Here is a 24038-nt window from a genome sequence, read left to right on the forward strand (position 1 = left end):
TCTTCCAAAACAAGGTCTCAAAAAATAAAAAAAAAAAAAAAAAAAAAAAAAAAGTGAAAAAAATTAGATACCTAGTGAAGATTAGTGTTTGTTAGATCTTCATCCATTAACTTACTTTAAGCCTATAGCTGCTTCGTCTTGCCAGTATTTTACTTTGTTAGTATCATGTGTTAGCTTTTATAAGGTAAGATTACACTGAGTGGGGAACCCAGGACGGTTTTTGTCTGGAATAATAATACTATAATGCAAGCTGCTTTATTCATTTTGGATGTCAGTGAGACTTCCTGATGGTGTTTCTTCAAAGCGTTTAAAAACCAAATAAAAAAACCAAAAGGATAATAACCTAGTGAAGATTAGTGTTAGATCTTCATCCATTAACTTACTTTAAGCCTATAGCTGCTTCGTCTTGCCAGTATTTTACTTTGTTAGTATCATGTGTTAGCTTTTATAAGGTAAGATTACACTGAGTGGGGAACCCAGGACGGTTTTTGTCTGGAATAATAATACTATAATGCAAGCTGCTTTATTCATTTTGGATGTCAGTGAGACTTCCTGATGGTGTTTCTTCAAAGCGTTTAAAAACCAAATAAAAAAACCAAAAGAAGATCTACAAATACTTCCCCAAAATGGAGCCAGAGCCTGAAGGCTTGTGAAGGGACGCAGAAACATAAATTTATCACATGGCCGAGCTTCAAAGGGCTTTGACTGTTAAAATCTTCATTTCCTTGAAGGGTTGGCTCCAAAAGCTTGGGAAATGTACTACTCTGATAAACAACTTCGTGCGGTTGTTGCAGTTTAGGGTTGATGAGCATTGTGTCAAGTGGTACCATCTGAACATCTACTAAATTCCATGTCGTTTGTGATCATCGTGGCCACTTTGAACTGGCCATAGATGATACTAATTGGTATTGGCAGAATGAGTTCAGGTTTAGCCCACTAATTACAATGACAAGAATAAACACATTTTTAGACATTGTGGTCTGTCAAATGTATTTATATAATGCTGTGTTACTTTAATTAGGAATCTTGTATGTTCAGGCTTTTCAATATACTGCATCAGTTCTTTAGGACATCTGTTGTTTTTGTCACAATGGAACAGTATCCTTAAATCATAATTGAGATAGCTAGAAGGGATGAAACCCTGGCAAGCTAAAAGAATATCGGTGTTCATGGGACTAGCATTCTTATCAGGTACCTTCAGAGAAGATGTTTTAATAACTTAAAAACACTTGTGGTTTAGTTGGATGTGAAGTTCTCTGTCTGCAAGTCTCAAGAACAGGTAAGATTAACTGAATATCAAGAGCTGGCTTAGTGCTGTTTATTGAAGTAATTTGTTTAAAAGTTATATTTTTTTTTTTTCTTAATAATACTTTGTATATTTTAAAGCATGTTACCAGCATTTTCCCCTGTGTTTCTTCTCATAACCATAATTTTGTGTTTAACTGTGTTCTCTGCAGTACAGTTTTTGTTTCTTTAAGAAACATGTATTTCCTGAAAGTCATGGCTTCACTATTATCAAAGAACTCTGCACTTTTTACAGAGTGTGTTGATACTTGTGTAACGGTATCAGTGGAAAAGAGTACGCTTATATTTCCCAAAGAGCTACGGGTAAAATTTGCTGTGCAACAAACGGTAGTGCTTTCATAACACTGTATTTCACAAGAAATCTTCAAGCTTGGGGGAAAAAAATACAGGTGTGAGTTAATGTATAAACTGTTTCTGATATAGATAATGTGGGTTAGAAGGCCAGAAGAATTACTCCTCTTATTTCTCACATTCTCTGTATTCAGACTAGATTAAGAAATACACGGACAGTACTTTTTAACCTAACCTGAAGATAACTCAACCTCCACTAGGCTCACCTTTCTGGAAATTATCCACTCTTATTGCCAGGATCTGTTACGCTTGAAGCTCTGGAAAAACCTAGAATTAGATATGGAGTAAGGATACCTGTGAAAAAGATGGCCAAAGAGAGAATGTGGCTGCTGTGTTAAGGGAGACTAAATGGATTAGAGCTGTTTAGTTTAGTTTAGAGAAGAGAGAGCTGAGTTGAGGATATGATAGAAATCTGTAAAGCCATAATAGTATAGAAAAGGCTAACAAGGGAAAGAATATTCACTGTTTTTTCATAACTGAAAAGGAAAGCAATACCTAGTGAAATTATTGAGCTTAAGGCAGGCAGTAGAAAATGGGTTTGTTGGTTGGTTTCATGTAATGAACAACTCAGTTTTGGGACTCACTGTCTCAAGATGCTTTGGGACCAAAAGTTCCAAGTGCATGGAATCAAAACTTAGGAAAGAAAGATCTATGCCATGGCTATGAAATCTTTTTTTTTTGTGCTTTTTTGGCTCAAGATGTCTGCCAGATTGCTGATTTCTGACAGTTGAGAAACTGTAATACCCAGGAAAGAACTCTGTTCCTAGTTCTATTCCCTAAGTGGCCTTATGAGCCACTGTGGAGGCAGGATTAGGGACTATGGTATAAACCAATACCAAAGGTCTTATGAACATAAATTAGACAATTTTTAATTTATTATATTTAAAATCAAACTCCCTAGTGTGCTGGGAAAGCAGTATTGTATATGTACTGGATATAGTTGGCAGGTTCTGCTAATCATTGATTTAACATTATAAGGAGTACTGTTTAAGCAAACTCTCTTATTCTTGCTTTTGTTACCTTCCTGTTTTCTTCCAGCTTTCCCTACATGTTTTCTTTCTGTCAGGACTCGAAATTTCAGAGGAGGGTAACGAGAATGATCAAAGATACAGAACAGCTTCCATGTGAGGAATAATTACATTGATTAGGACATTTCAGCTTGGAAAAGAAACGGTGGGGATGGTGGATACAGTGGATGTCACATTCTCAAGGTCATTCATCATTTTGTAGGCAAGGGAATGGTAATTAATCTCTGATAACACAAGAATTAACCAGTATCAAATGAAAATACCATTGGCAGATATCAAACAAACAGAGCACTTTGCACAGTGTCAAATAAACAGTGAAAGCCATAGGAAGCTGTGGATGCCAAAAGGTTACTTGGATTCCTTACGTGATTAGAGATAGGTGGCTTTTCCTTCCATTAATGAGGTACCACCTCTGGTTCAGGAGCTACGCTGGGGGCTGAGAAGACATCCTGGGGAAGTACCACCACGAGCTTGCCTCAGCCTGTCACTCAGTGCCGGGAGCTTAGCTAGGTGAATATTCAGTCTGAGCTGGCAGGGTCGTTACTGTGTTTTGTTTCCTAAATTATCTCCTAATTTAATTTTATTCTACAGATCATTCGGGAAATGCCTCTTCATTTTCCTTCTCTCCCACCCTTCCCGTGTAACTTTTTTTTTTTGATTTGGTGGTTCTTCTCTTTTCCTCTTTCCTTTCAAGTCTGTATCCCAATTCTCTGTTGTAAACATAGCCCATCAGCCTTCCTCCCGGTCCCAGGCTTCCTCCTCAAGTCTGAGAACCAGGAAGTGTCGTTTTTACTCTAATGGCCAGATAATGACGAGAACTACAAAAATTGCTATAAACGATCTAATATTCCTTGAACAGAGTTCTGCTCTGATTTTATGTCAGCGTATGTTTTTGTAGGAGAATCATTTCCTTTACTCCACCTAATTTCAAGGTTTGTTTTGCATGCTCTTGTCTGGTATTTTTACTGCCTGCATTTCTCCCAGTGTGGGAAGGTTTACTAACTGCCGCAGATGGAAACTCACCTGGATCTTATTAGTTTTGCTGCATTCCACAGAGATTTGCTAGACAATAATTAAACAAATTATCCTTTTGTAAATTTTTAATTAAGTTGTAGGGGTTTTTTGTGAATGCTGGTAAGCAGCAGCAGCGTAAAAAATCAATTTTCAGAATTAGAAGAGTTTAGTTTAAGCTCTGCTGGGCTTTTTCCTCAAACATGGTGACTAAAAACTTTTATTTTCCTCATTGAAGACTTTGATGCTATACGGGTTGACAGGAGTTTACTCAAAAAAAGCTTCTGACTTGTCCTAAACTGAAGGGTAAGCATATCTTCCATCTTCTGTGTCATGCTGGGAAGGAAGGCTATGGAGTCTGTCAGCTGGAAGTATGCTTACCTTAACAATAAATGGAGGCAGGTCTTGCAGCTGGTAGGGGAGAATTTGGCAAAGTATGCTTATTTTATGCCTTGATAATATTGCTTTGAACTTTTCATACCTTCTGTTGGAAGGATTCTTGTTTGTGTGACTTTTTTGTTCTTTCTTTTTACCATCTCTAAAATCCATCCAAAAGTATTAATTGCAGGAGTAGGGAAGTGATCGTCCCCCTGTACTTGGCCCTGGTGAGGCTGCACCTCAAATACTGTGTTCAGTTTTGGGCCCTTCACTATAAGAAAGACATTGAGGTGCTGGAGCGTGTCCAGAGAAGGGCAACGAGGCTGGTGAGGGGTCTGGAGAACAAGTCTTCTGAGGAGCGGCTGAGGGAACTGGGACTGTTTAGTCTGGAGAAGAGGAGGCTGAGGGGAGACCTCATCACTCTCTACAACTCCCTGAAAGGAGGTTGTAGCGAGGTGGGTGTCGGTCTCTTCTCCCAAGTAACAAGCGATAGGACGAGAGGAAATGGCCTCAAGTTGCGCCAGGAGAGGTTTAGATTGGATATTAGGAAAAATTTCTTCACTGGAAGGGTTGTCAAGCATTGGACCAGGCTGCCCAGGGAAGTGGTTGAGTCCCCATCCCTGGAGGTATTTAAAAGACGTGTAGATGTGGTGCTTAGGGACATGGTTTAGTGGTGGACTTGGCAGTGCTAGGTTAACAGTTGGACTCGATGATCTTAAAGGTCTTTTCCAACCTAAATGTTTCTATGATTCTGGGCAAAGACATGGCTATGTCATTGGATAGAAGAATGGGCTTGTTTCATGTGCTGCCTCAGTGTTAGTAACTCAACAACTACAGGTAACTTCAATGGCATTGTTTTTCTGGAATTAGGCAGAAAATACTTTTATATTTATTGCTAGTATTGAATCTAGATATGGGGAAGGCTTAGGTTAAGGCAAGTCTGTGTGCCAACTTTTTCTTGTAAGAAAAGGAAAAGTTAAATTAGCTTTCAAGAATAAAGTATGAGTTTACCAACATTGTAGGTTACAGTAATTGCACTTTTTGATGAGAAGTAGGAGACTTGTTTCATTAAAACTTCAGAAAATACCATTGACTGAGTTGTCACAAATTCTACAGAAAACTAGTGTAAAAGGTAGCATGCTAATGCGCAGTTGAGAGTAGTCATGTTTATACACATTTCCTAATGTATTTTTACATTAGCGGAGCTCTAAGAAAAATTTAAGAAAAGATTTTTTTGTTTACACATCATCAAGTAAAATTGCTGTAATTTGCTATGTCTGTGTTTTGCCTTTTTTTTTTAATATTTTGCTTGCTTGGTGTGTTGCTTTATGTTTCAGTGGAGCTTGGCAATAATTTAATTAAAAAGGAGCTTCTGAAAATGGATAGCAATAATGAGCTAAATAATTCTGTTATTTTTATAAAGTGTAGAAATACTATCCTGTTATTATAAACTGATAGTTTAAGTGCTTTGGAATCGTCAAGTCATGCTGTAAAAGTCAGAAAACAAGTGGATCTTTACTGTTAGCATGGATGAGACTATTATGTATCTCTAAATTGTTTTAGGGATTATACTCATTCTAAAAGCAAGGATTATGTTTCTACATTGAGATCATTGCATGGCACAGAAATTTTACTGTTCTTCCTTTACAGATAGATTTTGTGTATCAAGTGGGGTGATGCCAATGACCATATCATCAGGCAAAATACTGCATCATATGGAGTTCCGCTCCTGTTTTGTGGGAGCCGGTGGCTAGTTTAAACAAGCCCAATATTTGATTTTAGTGAGCTGCTGAACCTGAGGATTCCCACTACACCAAAATATCTAGAAATCCTGTACATAAGGAGAGTATGAATTGTACCCTAAAATACAATGTGTCTGCTGCTGCTTTGTCCACACTTCTGTCAGCATGCTCTTCAATTAAGCAGGCATTTCTTGGCCAAATCTGTGTGGTGTAGCTCTCCACTTGCCTGACGCTATTTAACAGCCTGTCTGCAGGTAACAGTTATTTTTGGATAGCACATCAGAGACACCTGAAAATCTTTTAAAATTCTCTTGGCTTCAGTGGGCACAATTCTTGTAATTTTAGTGAAAATACAAAATTGAAGGAGAAACGTGTTTCCCTCTGTTTAACACGCTTTAGATACAGGTGTTTCCTTTAAACTGTGTATACATGAGAGAAGCTGCTGAAGTTGTCATTAAGCATAGACATACCCTTTTCCTCTGGCAGTTGCTGCAGTGGTGCTTAATACGCTGAGGACCTCCGTGAAGCATTTCTGGTAGGACAGGTAGTAGTGGGATTAATGTGTGCGTTGTGAAAGGAGGTTGCATGTGGCTCCTGCTGTGGCCCGAGAACATGGGAGCTGGGAATAGAAGGTGCATTCCTCAAGGAAGAGCAGGTGGTACTTTGGGGTGGACCCAAAACCACAGCAGTAGTAGTTCATAATACGTTTGCACGCCTAAATAAGCATAAATGCTTATTATCAGTCAGGATTTTCTCCTACGTTTGATATAAAAAATAAAAGCACAGGAGGGAAGCAAATATTGAAAATAGCAATAACACTGATAAGGAATTGGGAAATTCAGACTAATGATAAAATGTTCTGTATATTTTCAGACTCCTGGAGTGTTTACTCACCACTAAGGAAAAACTAGAAGTGTGATTCAACATCTCAGTTGGGAGCATTAGATCCAATCTGTAATAAATAATTCTGTGGTAAACTTATCTACAAACACAGGCAGAAGAAGACTAGAATTATTAGATTTATCCCAATATGTCTTACACCAGACAACTCTCTTGAGACTCCTAATGGGAGACAATAATGTGATTGCTGGTTGCATTACGGAAAACCCCTTGTTGTGCAGCTTGAGGCACGCTGCTGCATGTCTGTGTTGAAATTTCCCCGTCTTTAAACATGGGGATAAATATTTATTTAGGGTCATTATGAAGCTTAATGCTAGTTTTTTGGATAGTTAAAAAGGTGGTGGTATAATCACTCATCCTCATGACTTCGGTGTACAAGGAACGCTCTTTCAATTTAGGTTTATTATCTCTGTTGAGTTAATTAACTTTGTAGGTTGTAGGAGCGTAGTTTTTATTGGAGAAAAACAAGCAACGCCTATCAGTGAAAAACAAACACTGTTCTTTGGAGAATGTGAGCAATGTCTGACGATTTTCCATGAGTGAAAAGTTGCCTGTGTCCTTTTCGCTAATAGTACCATTTTTGGTACAACTACCTTTTGCCTACTGGTAGTACTAACCGGTGGCAGAGGTCTCACAGAGCATTTTCAAGTCTATTTACTTTTTTTCTAGGATTGTGCTTTCTTTTCTCCCTTCTTTTTCAATTGCAGCTTACCATTTTAAGGAAGGAACAGTGTTTGTTTCTGTTTCTGATGTTGGCAGCCTGTCAAAGAAAGTCCTTTATTTTCTTCAGAAGATTACCTGTCTGATGCAGTGTTGTAAAGGCATTTCTGGAGCTCTCCTACCAAATGCTGTGATCATGCCATAAACAGACTCTCATGTTCTCTCGTAGAAAGGTGTCTTTTATTTAAAATCAGCTTAAAGGAACAGAAAATGTTGTTTAATCCCCAGCATAGTCGTTTGTTTCCAACACTAAAAAACTGTGAGTGCTACCACGTTGATTTACATATTAATACCTGTTACATGAAGGTGAGGTCAGTAGGTATTTTGTCATCTTTAGAGAAGTTTTGAAGGTATGAAATTAATGATGTTGTTTTGTGGGTCTTTGTCGTTCTGTATGGACTTTCTGCGTGGGTAGAATCCACATGTGACTTTGAACTCTTGAACATGTTGTAGAGCTGTGGAGTGGGCATGTAAAGGAGCTTTCTGTGTTGGTTTCTCCCAAGCTTTCTGATCTGGTTTAAGGAATCAGCTGAGACACTTCTGGACCTTGAGTCCAGATTGCCCGTGTTGGATCTCGAGAACACTTGCCAGTCCTGATGTTTATCCACAGTCTTCTCTGAAAGTACCAGCCTTCTCTAGAAAAGAAAGATAGTTCGATGTCTGTCTTCCAAAAGTGTTACTAACATAGAAATGTGTTTTTTCATAAACAGAAAAAGCAAGTGAAGGCAAATAGCTACTCTATTCAAGGGCGAATCTTTGTGGGGAAAATCTCCAAGTTCAGCATTTCTTGAGTTTTGATTCCTAAAAATACAGTGTAGTCAAATATAGCGTTAGCTTCATCTAGGTGGGTCTTGCTTCATGTATGAAGTTGTGAGACTGCCAAGTAACCTCTTTTGAAGAATAATGATTTTGTGAGATATCTTCTTGTCAGAGTGATTGTACTTTTTCCCCCTCCAAAATTATACCGTCTACAGTTGGGAAAAAATTACTTGTCTCATGAAAATTTCCAGGAAACTTAAGCTAAGTCAGAAAAGTAGTAACATAGTATTCATTAGCTGCAGCAAAGCGTGTCATGAGAGCATGTAGTGGCAACTGTATTTTGATTTCTGATGCTAAACTGATTTTTAAAGGTATTGTAGTTCACTGCTACTTGGTGCCAGCTCAGAATCTCTGGAGTGCCAAAGGTTCACCACTGCTCCATCAAGGAGATGTGTGCCTCTTGCCCCATCCTGTCATCAGAGAGGTGTCTGCAAAAAGAAGGTGCCTGCAGTTTGGTTTTGTGATCTGCGTATGACTTGCCATGAGTAAGGACTGGGGCTGTGAGGAAGGAACAATAGCGATGTCTCTGGGCAAAATTAATTGTTCTCTTTGGCTGGATCTGGCTTATGGGCAAGACATTTCTCAGGCCTGGGATTGAAGGCGTGTTAGTGCAAAAAAATGTTGAGCTAAGCCAGTTAAGTTTAGATGACATGTCTTGGATGGCAGATGTTTCTGTTTGACTCTTCCTGCAGCTTTGTCCTTCCAAGAAAAGTAGTCGTCTTCCCTTTGTCACAGTTCGACATACCCAAAGCTCGGTTGTTTGTAAACCAGGCAGTGTAATTTTTCTCAGCAATGATGCCGAGTGGCCAGTTGTACCACTGGTGGTAGCTTTGGGAGACAACCACAATATTCGTGAGGATTGTAGCATGTTTTGATGGTGATTGCACAGGAGAACTGAGTTTCAAACTAATTTTGTCTGTGGTAAGTCTTTATTGTGATGATCTCGGTTGTGCTATAAGTAAACATGGCAATTACTTTGAAGAATGGTTTCGTGACGTGCTTTGTGGAATTGCCAAGACCTTGTGATCCCTGTTGTTCAAAGTGTTAATTTCAGGTAGACTGATAGGGTATTTTTGCTTGGTATTTTGAGGAATCTTAATTTTAATGACACTTTCTGTACATAGATTTTTTTCTTATGTGTATCTCCAAATGGTAACATCAAAAGAGTCATGAGCACCTGGTTAAGCTAAAAATAAGTGCTTGCAATGCTTTCACCTTCCCTCTTGTGCTATGCTCTTAATTTTGTTTCTGTTGCATATTGGAGTAGGAGTTGGAAAAAACCAGTGAATCCTTTAAATAAGAAGTGTTAGGTGGGGCTTGAATGCCCACACTGTGGATCCCTACCATAAGTATTGGGTGGGTTTTAATGTTTGGGGTTTTTTTTTTTAAAAAAAAAAAAGTTTTAATTGTCCAATGGTTATTAACTTGTATTCATCAAACAATGACGTGTTCTAGTTCAGGCTGAAAACGGCAGGCACTGTCTCTTAAATGACTTCAGGTTAAAACTTCATTTTCTGGGATTTTGTTCAGTTATAGACAAGCACCAAAAAAATCTCAGTATCAGACTCGGAGATCTGTGCTCACTTGGAGATACGCTGTTTTCTAGATCCTAATTCCTGCTAAAAAAAAACCCATTACTTTCTGGACTTAGCTTGTAAGGAATCACAGCTTTGGAAGGACTTTGTTTGGATAATGCCTTGCTTTCATCCCCCACCACTTATCTCATTTCTGGTTGGAATTTAGTACATGTTTTCATTCAACCTTCTAAATTAAAAGGTGCTCTGATATCTCCTTTTAAACATCTTAAATTTCAAGGTATTATTGAATGTTGATAGGTCTAAAGAGAGATGTGGCTAAAATTGAACTGCATGTGTTTTCTTTTAATTCGTATTTACACATTATGTACATTTTTATACATTTACTTTTAAGCAAAACAGCGAAATTATGTGGGAAGAGGTCTGCTTTTGGTTTTAAGGTCTATTACATTATTTTCTTCCATACGTATAAAAGACCTCAGTAGACGAGAGCATCTTTATGGAATTAGTAACCAGAAAAAAAGATTTTCAGTCTCTGTCTGCAGGGGCGGGGAAAATATGAAATTCTTCATACCTTTGAAAATAAATTATTAGCAGGTTGGCCTTTTCAGGATATATATTAGGTTTCCTGAAATAGTCACATGATGTTATTTTGATAACACATGTGTTCATAGTTACCACTTTGCCATGACAGTAGCTGCTTGCACTGGCTTGCTAGGACTGTACTAGAAGCACTTGTTGCTATAATAAAGTTGGTTACAGTCAAAGGTTTTTTTGAATTAAATTTATACTTGCAAGAAACCTGTCATGGAGATGGTTGCTGAAGAAATGCTTTTGTGTGTTTAATTTGGGAATGAATAAACTATGCTAGCAGCATAATTTTAACGGTACTGTCCATCTGAAGGCCTTTTGTTATGGCTGCGCTGATATTTTTTTTTGCGTAGGCTAGGATGAGTAGCATGAAGTGCACAGTCGTAAGAGTCAGCAAAGCTGGAGCTGGGGTGCACTGAGCAGTCGTGCACCCCACACACTCTGCCTTTTAGAGAGCTCTGCAATGATCCCGAGGTTACTGGGGCAATGGCAGCACTCCTGCGCTCAGCACCTCTGCGAGTCAGAGAAAAGTGATTGCAGTCCTCTGAGCAAAAGGGCACAAAATATTTAGTGTGCAAAAACCGGCAAGATTCTTGGGGCATGTTAATGAAGTAAAAAATGAGAACGAAGGGTGAATGCTGATCTTGAGATGCTTCTTGAGTGAGATGTTAATGTTAATTGAATGAGAAGTTAATGTCAGTCGTCGTACAGCTACAGGTGTGAATCTGGTGATTCGTTCAACTCCAAATTTTAACACATTCGAGACAATGCCATGTAGAACTTTGAATTTCATAGTTTGAGAGGAAACATCATTTACCGGATTTTATTCAAAGGGATGTTTTGCTGAAATATATTAGAAGAGTTTCAAGATTGAATGCCATCTTCTTGCTTACTTTGTGACATATAAATAGGAAATTGTGCGTTTCGGTACATATTTAAACAGAAGTTCCCTTACAATGTAAACTGGATTCTTTAGAGAAGCTACGGTGGTGCCAGTAACTCCAGTGAAGGAATTTTTACTGTGTTTTTAGCACTTCGCAGCCACTGACCACATGGATTAAGACCACCACAATATATTATTCTATCATTGATTTTAAAAAGCTTAGGGGTGTTGTAGCTACCTGCTTCAAAAGGTGATTAAAAAATAGGAAAATGTGATGTTGCTAATATTTTATTTTCCGTATATGAAAAAACTGGCAAAGTTTTCTGAAGTTGCTCCTGACAGCTTTAGGAGCACTTCTTCATCTTGTCAAGATAATTTCTATAAGCATTAACCACATTATGCACTTTCCATTTGTATATTAAAACTAACATTTTAAAAAGATTTGAGTACTGCTCTGATTTTTGCCATTTGGTGTAAGTTGTCCTCATTTGTGTATTATGGCAGTACTTGTACTGCCCATCAAATTTTAGGACTCCTGACAGCTTTAGGAGCACTTCTTCATCTTGTCAAGATAATTTCTATAAGCATTAACCACATTATGCACTTTCCATTTGTATATTAAAACTAACATTTTAAAAAGATTTGAGTACTGCTCTGATTTTTGCCATTTGGTGTAAGTTGTCCTCATTTGTGTATTATGGCAGTACTTGTACTGCCCATCAAATTTTAGGAATCTGATTTAGATTTCTTTAAATTAATTATCAGTATCTAATCTAGATTTATGCAGCCTGCAAGAAAAACCTTTCATTGAGGCCACACAAAAAAACACCCAAACAAACAGTAGATCCTGAAGAGAGGGAAGCAAAACTCCAAATTCAGGTGCTTAGAGGTTGTATCCTAATGCCTTCCCAACTTTTTTGTCATTCATATCCCCAGTGAGTTTCTGTTTTGTTTTGGTTTGTGGGTTTTTTTAAACTAGTTATATTTCCCTATTAAGCAACAGGAATAAAGAATTCAATTGGTAAATATGAATGATGGTCTTAACAGGACCTCCTTAAGAGGAGACGTTAGGCCTTTTAGGAAAATGTGTTTGCATATATGGATAAACACAGACGAGGTGATTAACATCATTAACGTGCGTATTGGCATGTATGTCAGGCTTGCAGTCTGCTAGCTTTGGTACTACTTTTGGAAAAACAGTGAAAAGAGCTGTTGAAATTTTGTAGATTCAAAGCTTTGAAATTAGGTTTATGTAGGAAGAGAGGAAGCATTTTATAGTAACTTTTTTTCAAAGTGCCGTGGTTTTTAAAGCAACTTGTTAATATCTTATTAGAAGGATTATTTATTTCCTTGACTGTCTTTTAGTGAGCAATACAAATACTTGAAGAACAGATTAACAGTTCTTTGGAAGTGGTAATGCTGAGCAGAATGTATTTTTAAAGGTTTTTTTTTAAGTAATAACCTTTTAATGCTGTTTTGGAGGTTTCCATTCAGAATTTCTGCTAATTCTTGCATTCATTTATTCGAAAAATTATATTTTTGTCAAGAGCTTCCCAACTAAAACTTCCTCCTACTTAAAAACCAAAACCAAACCCAATTATTTCTGGCAAACTGCTTTTCCTGTAAAGGACACACACCCTGACCTTTATACAGCAGGTTGGAGCAGTTCTGAAAGTCACTCTGGTTCTGCCTGGTATATCAGCACAGCTCTGTAAACACGATTATTCCCTGCAATTTCTCTTTGTTACTTTGAGGCTGTAATATTTTATACTTTTTTTTTTTTAAGCATTGAAAAATGTTAAGTTGAAATTGTATGCTGTTAAAAAAAAAAACAAACCACACAACAACAACCCAGGATGTTACTCCTTTGTCAGACAAAAGCAATATAATTTTGTTAGCGGTCCCAATTTTGTTTTTAGAGTATTGGCAAGACGAAGCATCAGTCTTTTTGGCAGCTGTAGGGTGTTCCCCCTCTGTATGAGAACCTTTAAGTGACATTGAATCCCATTTGTTTACCGGCGAACCAGAGGAGTATTTGGTTCACACAGGGTATGGTGAGCAACGTGCATCCTGCCCGGGCTGCAAACAATCGGCAGCAACAGGAAACTGCTTTGCACCAGCTTTGAAGGATGACAGAGCTTGTTTGAAAGCCGAGTGTAAAGCAATCTAGCTGAGGAATTGTCTCAGCTAGCGCTTGCACATCTGGGAAGCAGGTTTGTGTTTCATAACGTCCTTGCCAAACTGGTAGGAGCTGGGTGTGTCTAGATCTAAGTTTGTCTCTTGAGAAGCCAAGCTTTTATTTTGCAAGTGACGTGCTTTATTTTTAAAAGTCTTCAATCTGTTTGGTTGTTTGTTTTTTTTTAGGAGGCCCAAACATATGGGCCATCACCTCTGAAGAGCGGGCCAAGCATGACAAGCAGTTTGATAGCCTTAAACCCACGGGAGGCTACATTACAGGTTGGTCTGAGATTCTGCATTACACATTAACTTCCATGTACACATAAGTATCTTTGTAAAACAGTTTGAAAACTACATCCTATTTCTAGCCCTTTGTTGTGTGACTAACAACCATACTCTTTGGGCAAACACCTACGGGTTATTACTAAACTTCTACAAGCTTTGGGTAAAGCCTGGCACAGGAACGCTCTTTTATTAACCCTCTCACTTCTGTAGCTGGTGGCTATGTGCTGCCATTCTGTCTAGTTTCAAAAACCAAAGAGTGTCAGGCGAAATCTGTGCTTAGATGGGAGGCTGCCAAGGAGCACTTACAGTAGCTATTGTGGCAAGTGACGCCAGAGACACCAGAAGTGGCTCTCCTCTGTCTGAACAGTGTTAGAGAATACTGTGCTGTTAGATATCTTTGTTTTGGGGGAGGAGGTGGGGAGAGAGATGCTGACAGCTCGTCCTTGTTAATGAGTGCTTGAAATTTATTAACCCTTGGCCTTCAGCAAGTTCTGGATCGGCTAATGGCATTTTGCAATGGCCTGCTGTCAGCTCCAGTTGCATTCAGCTGCTTCCCCTCTGAAACAATTGGGTCATGTTGCTGCGCACCTCAGAATTTGCAGTTTTAAAATTTAAGAGTCTGCTTGTGACATCAAGAAAAGGCTCAATTTCACTGGCAAAGATGCCTTAATTTAAGAATGCCCCGTTCTTTGTGTGCGGGTGGGCACTACAGGCCAGCCCTGATCACTCCTACCCTCCTATCTGCCTGCTAATGTCCTATCTGGTGACTCCATTGTCCCTGCTTTTCCTCATTTTGGTCCAAAAAAGACTGAGGAAAGAGCGGGAAGTTGTCTGTTTGGAACATGTACATCTTCTGGCTAAGTGATACCTAACTCCTGCTTTGGCCAAACAGCTCTGGGAGGTTGGTGTTCACTTTACCACCAGCTGAAAAGTATGCAGTCCGAGGGACTACCTTTAGGCCACATATTGGCTCTTACCTGCATGTACGTCTGCGGGCTTCATTATTTATTTGGCAAGTGCTTGAAATGAAAGGCTATGTATGAATATAAGGGAAGAAAGTGCTGAAAGAATAACCTGAAGTCTTAGCTTTCAGCATCTGTAATTCACTCATAGGTAAGCATAAACACCGTGTTTTATTACGAGTTTGTTTAACAGCTCAATCAGTAGCAATTGATGTGGAACTTGGTATGGAATTGCACAACAGTTCCCATTCCCTTCCTGAAATACTGAAATAGTGGATGTTCTCTGATGGAACAGACTATTATTTAGAACACGGTATTTTTCCAATTTTTCTAGAGAGGCAGTACTGGCTAAAGTTAGATTGGATGAAGGAGAAGGAAAGAAATAGCACGCACATCCTTTTCTGTAAAAGTAATTGGGTCAGGACTAAATTTTCAGTCGTTTTTACTTCTTTGAATCTTGCATCTATTAAACTGTTGGCAGCTGTTGATTTGTGACCTGTTAAAGCTTTTTATAGCTATTTGAAATCACTTCTCAGAGCAAAGATTCAGGATTATAGAATACATGGGTATCTGACAATCAGTGTCACTGGGGAAGGAGTTAGGTGGTACGAAACTAGAAAGCTTGGCATCCAGCATGCTGGTTCCTTTAGAAAATCTGTCCCACAACAGAGTGCTGAGGTCTTCCAAAAATCTATGTCTGTAGTGTAAAAGTCTGTCTGTCTTGTTTATCACAGGTGATCAAGCACGTACCTTTTTTCTGCAGTCAGGTCTACCAGCTTCAATCCTTGCTGAAATATGGTAAGGTATTCTTTACTATTTTTTTTAAGATACGAGATGCATAGCATTCAAATACTATCTTTGGTATGTTGTGTTGTCTCAAAGAGGCTTTCAGCAGTCAAAGTAGGAGTGTTGTCTGATTCATTGTTTTAATTTTATTAAATTTAGAGGAAGGATTGAGCCCATATGTGTACCAACACTTAATTAAAAAGCAATATCTTTTTAAATCTTTCTTATGATGTTAATTCAAATTGGATTATATTGAACACAGCCTTTTTAAACTATAGTAAGTGCTTGAAACAAAAAGCGATGATAAACTGCAAGGCTTTGATAGAGGGAAGTGCCTGTTGGACTGCCACAAAGGTCATTGTTAAGCCTGTCTTTATATTTTAAATAATAATATGGAAAAAGAGGTAAATAATGGGTTAATGAATTCCTGGAGGTACCAAATTGAATGATGTTTGACATACTAGTAACCACTAAAAAATGGCAATAAGATTAATTGTGGGGAAAATGATATGCTACTAAACTAGGAGTGGAAAATACACTGAAAGTAGAAGACAGGAAAAAAGTCTAAAGCCACAAAAAATGTTAGTAGAAGGTCAGTTATAATACACTGTAAGATACCAATCAATGCTGTAATACAGGAACTGGAAGAAGTGCTGTTCTTTGCAGCATATATGTGGTGGTTGCAACACTTGAAACAGACACTTTCTTCTTTGTAACTCCTTAGTCTTCACTAGAATACTGTGTTCATTTTGGGGTACTTGGTTGTTATCAAGATGTACGCATGCTAAAAGACACCGAGTGGAGGCTCATAATAATTAAGAACAACTCACTTGTGAAAGAATATTAAAGAAACTAACTAAATGCAATGTTAGCTGCTTCTTCAGACACTTAAAGTGCCTAGAAAGGAGTGGTAAGGAAATTTCTGCATAGGGCCTTGGGGTTTTATACTGAATAGTAACAGAATGAAAGGGAAAATGTAGCTTAATATTAAGTCTGGGGTTTTTTTTCCTCCTAATTTTATTTACATTCCTGTGCCTGGTCCTCGCATGTTCAAGTATTAATAAGATTTCATATTTTCTGTCTGACCAGAAATTTTGTCTGTTTATGTATGCACTGTTGCATATATTTCCTGTTGTATTTAAGTTTATTTGGAAAAGTGTCAAAGGAAGACAGTGTGGATATCAGGCTTAAAAACCCCACTATTTGTGAATTAATGCCATTTTCATAGCGGTATATAGTGCCTTTAGCAGGTTTCTGCATCCTCCTGTTTCAGATTCTTGCATTAATTACTTACATTACCAGACATTAATTTAAAATAATTAGTCTGGCTAGTAGCATAGAAAGAAGCATAGCAGAGGCGTATCTGTAGCAACAAGTATATCCACTGAGCAGGAGACTACTGCTTTTCCGAGTGTCTTCCTGCTTTCTCAGGTGTTAAGTATTTAATATACAGCAACTTTAAAACTGAACTCTGCAGAAGACTACCAAGTGAATTATACTTAATACAGCTAGATGAACATTATGTTTGGATGTCCAGGTTGACCTTCAATACCCGTAGGTTGGCAAACTAGAAAAATTAAGATTTGCAAACTTCTCAGGGTTTGAATGTTGTAAAAAAAATCCACAAAGGGTTGCAATAAGTTTGTTGTTTTCTTGTATAAAAGCAGTAAATAAATTTGATAGAAAAGCTTCTCATTAAGTGAAAAAGTTAACTTTACATTTCTTCTTTGTGGGCTTTTTTCATTTAATTTTATTTTATATTTAAGGACACTATCAGACCTAAACAAGGATGGAAAAATGGATCAACAGGAGTTCTCTATAGCCATGAAACTCATCAAGCTGAAATTGCAAGGACAGCATTTGCCTGCGGTTCTCCCTCCTGTCATGAAACAAACTCCAGTATTTTCACCGCTAATGTCAGCTCGCTTTGGTACTTATGAATATATAATTACTTAGTGTTCAGAGATAAAAAAACACAGTTAATTGCAGCCAAATACAAGCATTAATCTGACTGCGACAGTTGAGTGAATCAGTAAAAAAACCCAAAGATATTCTGATTTAGGAAATACACAAAGTCACTTTATTGACGTTTTTGATAATTTCATTCTTTGAAGACATTTAATCAACAGAAGGTTTTCCTTTATTAATTTTGACATGAGTTGCAAGAAGGCCATTCACATTTGCCATCTGACTTGCAGGCTGTCATCTTGTACTGAAGGTCTTTTTTTTTTTTTTTTTTTTTCTGTCTCCCTCCTTTTCTTTCACCTATTTTATACTCGGGGTTTTTAAAGTTAAACTTAGTAAAGGTCAAAGTTTTGGTAGAACACCTATTTTAAATATTTTTTTTCAAAATCAATTAGATTGTCTATTTTGGTTATATGATCAATTGAATATAATTATTTTAACTTTTTTTTCCTTTTCTGACGGTGTTTTGGGATTCAGTGCATGCCTGTTGTTATTTTGTTGTTTTGCAGAACAAAATATACGTAGTATCTTCAGCTGGATTACAAAATTAGTGCATATGCTGAAATTAAATGTATGTATATATTAATTACATACAAGATTTAAAATATCTGCCCATTGGTAAATCTTGTGTGTTTGTATACAAGTGCATGCATTTATAGATAGCTGTGGTTGGCATACAATTACTTCCTATTAACCTTCCATCATAGCATCTGCATACTGTTGTCTTCCACAAGATTCAGCCAGTAATTCAAGTGCCCGTATTCGCTTCAGGCAAATGTCTTAAAGAAACCATTTGCTAGGCATGAGTCCCTAAGTATGGACTTTTTACCCGTATGGATTCTTCCAAGGCCGATGCTTGGAAGAGACTTAGTTCAGAAACAGTATCAGCTTTTCCCTGTAGAGGATTGTCAAAACTTTTGAGTTGCATTGTAATTCTCTCTTGGGGGCCAGACGTGGAAAGGCTTGTTGAAGAACTAGTTATAGCTGCAATTATAGAAAACTAGATCTTGTTCTTTTGTGAAATACTAGCTAAATCTACCTTGAGAATTAATTGCTTGTAAGGATCTTTTTTTTTTTTTTTTTTTTTAATTCATGTTCTTCAGTATATTTTCTTCTGTGAGGTGTCTTGTCTAAACTTTAGAGAAAAAGTAAATATTATACACAAGCATCTATTTTAGCTCATTATACCTCTGGATGCAGGTTGCTTTGTGTAGTTTCTGCCTAGCATAATGGAGCCAATTTCTTGTTGGAGCCTCTGCAGTATTAAATCATGAATTGTTGGATTTTGCTCTAGGAATGGGTAGTATGCCAAATCTGTCCATGCCAACGTCTATGTCTACGATCACACCATTAGCTCCCATGTCTCTGACCTCCATGACTTCCATCCCTCCTTTGGTTATCTCTGCTCCCCTGGTGCCTTCTGTCAGTACCTCCTCATTGCCAAATGGAACATCCAGCCTTCTGCAGCCTTTGTCCGTACCTTTCTCTTCAAGTAAGTATAGTACAGTCCAGTACTCGCTTTCAGAATTGTGACTCTTATTTTTTCTGTGGCTAATTTCAGACAGGAATGCTAATACTTGCATGTGAGTTAAAAAAAATAAAAATTGTATTTTTTCCAAAGTTCACATTTGTCAAATCGGTTCTAACTAGTTAATCTTAACCACAAGGCACTGATTAGCTTTTCTTACTTCTGTCAAAGCCTTGAGTGTTTATTACAAATCATTGCCTTATACCCAGTTGCTTTACGGTTTTTGGGTTTGTTTTGTTTGTTTGTTTGTTTGTTTCAGCGCTGCCTCATACTGGTTCTTTAGGTCCCATGGCAGGAGGGTTTGGTGGTGCTAGTATACAGAAGGCACAGTCACTAATCGATTTAGGATCTAGCAGGTATGAATGTTAAGTTTAAAATGGTTATATCTTAAACTTGGGTAGTATGCCTTCCAAAACTTACAGAGCATTTCTATTTTCAGAGTATATTCATTAAAAATTAGTCTATCATATTAGATCTACCAAGTCTGAAAATGGATTGTTTTGTTATGCACAATAAATAATATTTTCAGTAAATCTGACAAAACTATCCAAAGTAGGTGAGAAGTTCAAATGAGAGAAAGCGATGCCAAAAAGAAGGGAATGTACCTCATTAGTAAATAGAAGTAAAACTTAACAAGTGGTTATAAAAGCAATGTTTATGGATTGATGTGCTCATTCATTATAGAGGGCACCATGTAATTAGCAGGCATGTAAGAATAGTATTTGTTATAAATATTTATGTGTGAATTTGTTTTGTGAATAATAGAAGATCATGAATCTTTGTCATCAGCTGCTCTATTTCACTGATTTTTAGAGCTTTGCCATAGACAGTGAGGGACTAGGCTTATCTGTCCAATTGGGCACCCAGGGAACAGTGTCCCAAAAGACAATCCAGAGGGCATCTCCGCCCCAGCTCAGTTTCGGAAGGTGACTCAGAAGTGCTTGCACCTCTGCTGCCGATGCAAGGCATCTAGGACAAACGCATGTCTAACTTTGGGCTCGTCATACAGACAGACACCTGATGCTAGCAGATGTTTGATAAGATGATTGTAGGCATGGGGTGTGCCCGTAATCATCTTTTTTTTTGGTTTTTTTGGGTTTTTTAGTCGGAAAGCTTTCTTTTGCTGGTGGTGTAGTGTTGCAGAGTAGCTCTTCTTCGGTATTACTGTTGACAGCATTTTCACCATCATGTTCTCTAATTCCATGCAAAGGATGTCTATCCAGCATTGTGCCCGGAAGGCTTTGTTTATACCAGCATTCTTTACTTTATTGCCTTGGATAACACTGCAAATAGTTTTTTACTTGACAGAGTAGGGGATTACCTTAAACAAGGCAGGCTGGATGCACCTGGTTTTGTCTGATCTTCAAAGATGGGACACTGTGAAAATGCTGGGAGTTGCATGTAGAAGTTTTATAGGTATTACTAAACACTCCATCAGTGCTATTCTGCAGAAACTGAATGAGTTGGAAAAACTCCATTCAGCCTGTCATTGTCACTAATAGAAAGAGGTAGAGGTGGAATATAGTGGCTTTAGCAGCTTTAGAAGCTGCTTTTGGTTGTGAGTTTATCAGACAAGTTTTTATGCTCATGGTTATTCATTTGCATACCTCTTAAAGTTACTTAGACATCTGCCCAATGCTTCACAGCCCTTGTAAACATTCTTGTGAAAGTTGAGATGTTTTCCTATGGTTTCCTATAGTATTATTTTGCAGTGGTGGACCGATGAATTATGTGGCATACGTGCCTGTGATACCAAGAGAACAGGATCTTGAATTCAAGAGTTTCCTTTTAGATATGTGTCCCTAATTTCACAGTAAAATTCCGTATTAGTGAATAAAATATTTAGAGCAAGTTAGCAGAGGTAAAACTTTGTGGAAGTTGTTTCATGTTACCAGAAGATGCTATATATCGTCTGTTCCAATGCCTGTTTATTAAGCCGAGTAACCTAGAGTTCTTTCTTTATCTCTTTTTTCTTTTTTTTTTTTCTTTTTTTCAAATTGTATTACAGTTCAAATTCTTCCTCTAGTGCTTCACTAGCTGGGAACTCACCAAAGATTGCATCCTCAGACTGGGCAGTTCCTCAGGCCTCCAGATTAAAATACAGACAGAAATTTAACAGTCTTGATAAAAGTATGAGTGGATATTTATCAGGTGAGTATGGCATTTGATATGGAAGGGGGAAAATCAGCAGTGTTTCTTGTCTCTGGAACATCGCATGCTGAGGGATGGAATCCCAGCTTGGGATTTGACTTCCATATGAAATAAAAGCTGAAATTGTTGACATTCAGACCTATGCAGGAGAGAGAGTGGGTTTCAGCTACTGGTTCCAGTCAGCCAAGAAATGGAAATGGGTATCAGTTTATTGGCTTGGGTTCTGCGTTAGACCTGGGGGGACCTGAGGAGGCAGCAGTCTCCCCAGGTAGACTGGGGAAGCTACAGCAGCAATTGAGGGGAACCAGAGAAGAGTGGCAGTGGTGAGATCTAACTAGAAGAGCCTGAGAACCATAAGGCTGGGGAAGTCAGCTCCATGAAGTCAGCAGTCATTTTTCAAGCATCGCTCTTTGGACTGAGACTCTTTCTTATGACTTTGTAAAATGGGGGACCTCTCACGATCATTTTTGTGCCATGTGCTCCTATGTATATGTATGAATAATTGCTTAGATATTTGGGCTTTATCTTTTGAAAGAAAGCAGTTCAGGAAAGACACTGCAGTACTGCAGCCATTGATTGGAATTTTTCAAAAGTAATTGAAGGGAGTCATTCCTTCTTGACTTTCAGTGACATTTGTGCTGTGCCACTGCATTATGGTGGTTTTGAAAGACTTCACACAAAGTTTAATACAAGAGTAGAGTTTTATGAGAGTTCTTATAAAACTGGATTACTTGCTGTACTGCAGTGAGTAGAGCGCTGGCCGGGCAGTTAGTAGATGTAAAGTCAATATGTATGTCTGTAGCTTACTAGATTTCCCATTTTGAATAAGCCCTTACCAAGCTTTTGCCTCGGTTTCCTAGCCTACAAAAAAGGAGGACAATCTCTCTTTCAAGAAAGGGATTCAGTGCTTTTTATCTTCTTCAGTTGATTTTGGGCTGAAGGTTTCATCGACCCGCCTAGAAAGGTATATAGTTCTTTGCTATCAAAGGAAAGCTGACAGCTTTCTAGTGTGCTAGCTCAAGCTTTAGGTAGGCAGTCAGCTGTGCTTTTGTAACAGCTGTGGGGATTACCATAAATACCCATTTTTCATGGCAGTTTTTCTGTTAGGTGCTCTGAGTGAAAAGTACACAAGAATACTTACATCTTTATTGTGTTCAGGTTGTAATGCCTGTTGTTAAGCCTGGAAGTAATGCCAACTGTCAGCCACTGATGAAAATGGATTAGATTAATATTAAAAATAAACATGCCCCAGTTCATGACCCATTTTTTTGCTACATGTGAATCTTTGTTCCAAGTATTTATTTTTATTAAAATCTTTTACGCTTTCGCTAAGGATTTCAAGCAAGGAATGCCCTTCTGCAATCAAACCTTTCACAGACTCAGTTGGCTACTATTTGGTAAGTTTAGATTATGAATTCAGCGTGTTTATGGTGTTAAGAGAGGAAATGTACTTTATTTAATAAGAAATGATGAAGGGACACCATAGGTCTAGAATCATAAACTGAAACTAAGCTACTTCTTAAACTAGTTTGTTCATCAGTACATTTTCAAAAGACACCATGACATAATATAATTAATTTTTTCACTCTTTGTGTTTTGTTCGTTAAACTCCATATAGTAATACAGATATTAATTTCAATTTCTGATTCAGTGATGCACTAGTTTAGTTGAGATGAGGGTTTGTTCCTTTTAAAAGTAGGATTCTGAAATCAGGCTTGTTAGTTTTAAAATATGGAGAAAGATTAAAAATGGACTAACTCTTCAGATTCCTAGTTTTACTGCAGTTCCCATAAAGATATCTGCATATTACACATTTGTTAAGACTTGCCTTTACTGTGGTGATGGAAATGGTTACAGTTGTCTGAAGGCTTGAATAATCTGCCTTTACCCTGCTAGATATGGTAGTTTGGATTATGCCTTCAGGCATAACTCGGATGTTATACATAAAATTTACTGGCCCAGCAGAATTCACAATAGCTTGGCGCTTTACATCTCTTTCTGAGTTCCCTTTCTTCCTCTTTATCCCAGGGCAGTCATTTGTTTGTCTCTAGCAGCAGCAAGCCAAAATATTCCTTATATTCGTTCATCTTACTTGGTTGCATGCTGTGAAGGTAAAAATGGAGTGTCAGGTTGTATTCCTTCGCTCTGGAGTATGGGGACAAAAAGCAGGTAGATAGTCACCAGCAGTTTTCCTCCTGGGTGCCTAGCCTGAAGATATCAGTAGCCAATGTGAGGAGGTCTGTGTACCCATGTAGAGGATTAACAGCCCAAGTTTCAGTTTTGCCCGAAGTAAGGAGTTAGAATATTTCTACCAGGGTACCGTAGAAATTACGGTAATTTCTGTAATAATGGTACTGTTATGTGTGAATAGTGCTGGTCTGTGAACATAATAAAAATCTTATTTCATCATCTCCTGCTTTTGTTTTTCACTGCGGTGTGTGTGTGGGTGATGTCTTTTTGTGTGTTTTGGTGTTTCCTTTTTGTTTTTAGTGGGTTTTTTTAATCTGCTTTTTTTTTTTTTCAAGAGCAGTTATTTTATTAAGCATTTCACTTAAGTGCAGTCTAAGGACACATTCCTGCAATTGTATCTGCACAGATAGTTCTTTTAGAAAGGTTCCTGCTTTCTTGCCTGCATCTCTGGAAACATTTCACTGGTTTCCCACGCCCTCCCCCCCAGTTGTGTGGGAAGCATTTTGTAGGCTAATGATCATAGAATCATAGAATAGTTTGGGTTGGAAGGGACCTCTAAAGGTCATCTAGTCCACCCCCCCTGCCGTGGGCAGGGACATCTGCAACTAGATCAGGTTGCTCAGAGCCCCGTCCAACCTGACCTGGAATGTTTCCAGGGATGGGGCATCCACCACCTCTCGGGGCAACCTGTGCCAGTGTTTCACCACCCTCAGCGTAAAAACTGTCTTCC

General features: G+C 38.1%; 1 protein-coding gene across 3 annotated transcripts in view; it reads left to right on the forward strand.

Moving 5' to 3' along the window:
• The window catches only part of ITSN2 (intersectin 2), a 76706-nt gene that overhangs the window by 6147 nt on the left and 46521 nt on the right, over nucleotides 1-24038 (forward strand). For all 3 annotated transcript variants that reach the window (XM_009273864.1, XM_009273865.1, XM_009273866.2), the window contains exons 2-8: nucleotides 13628-13720; nucleotides 15423-15486; nucleotides 17241-17404; nucleotides 18734-18931; nucleotides 19227-19323; nucleotides 20976-21118; nucleotides 22452-22515. In XM_009273864.1, the coding sequence (XP_009272139.1) occupies nucleotides 13628-13720; nucleotides 15423-15486; nucleotides 17241-17404; nucleotides 18734-18931; nucleotides 19227-19323; nucleotides 20976-21118; nucleotides 22452-22515 (823 nt within the window). The remainder of the gene's footprint in view (nucleotides 1-13627; nucleotides 13721-15422; nucleotides 15487-17240; nucleotides 17405-18733; nucleotides 18932-19226; nucleotides 19324-20975; nucleotides 21119-22451; nucleotides 22516-24038) is intronic.

The sequence above is a fragment of the Aptenodytes forsteri genome, unplaced genomic scaffold, assembly GCF_000699145.1.
Source record: "Aptenodytes forsteri isolate BGI_AS27 unplaced genomic scaffold, ASM69914v1 Scaffold175, whole genome shotgun sequence".
In the NCBI taxonomy this organism is placed as follows: Eukaryota; Metazoa; Chordata; class Aves; order Sphenisciformes; family Spheniscidae; genus Aptenodytes; species Aptenodytes forsteri.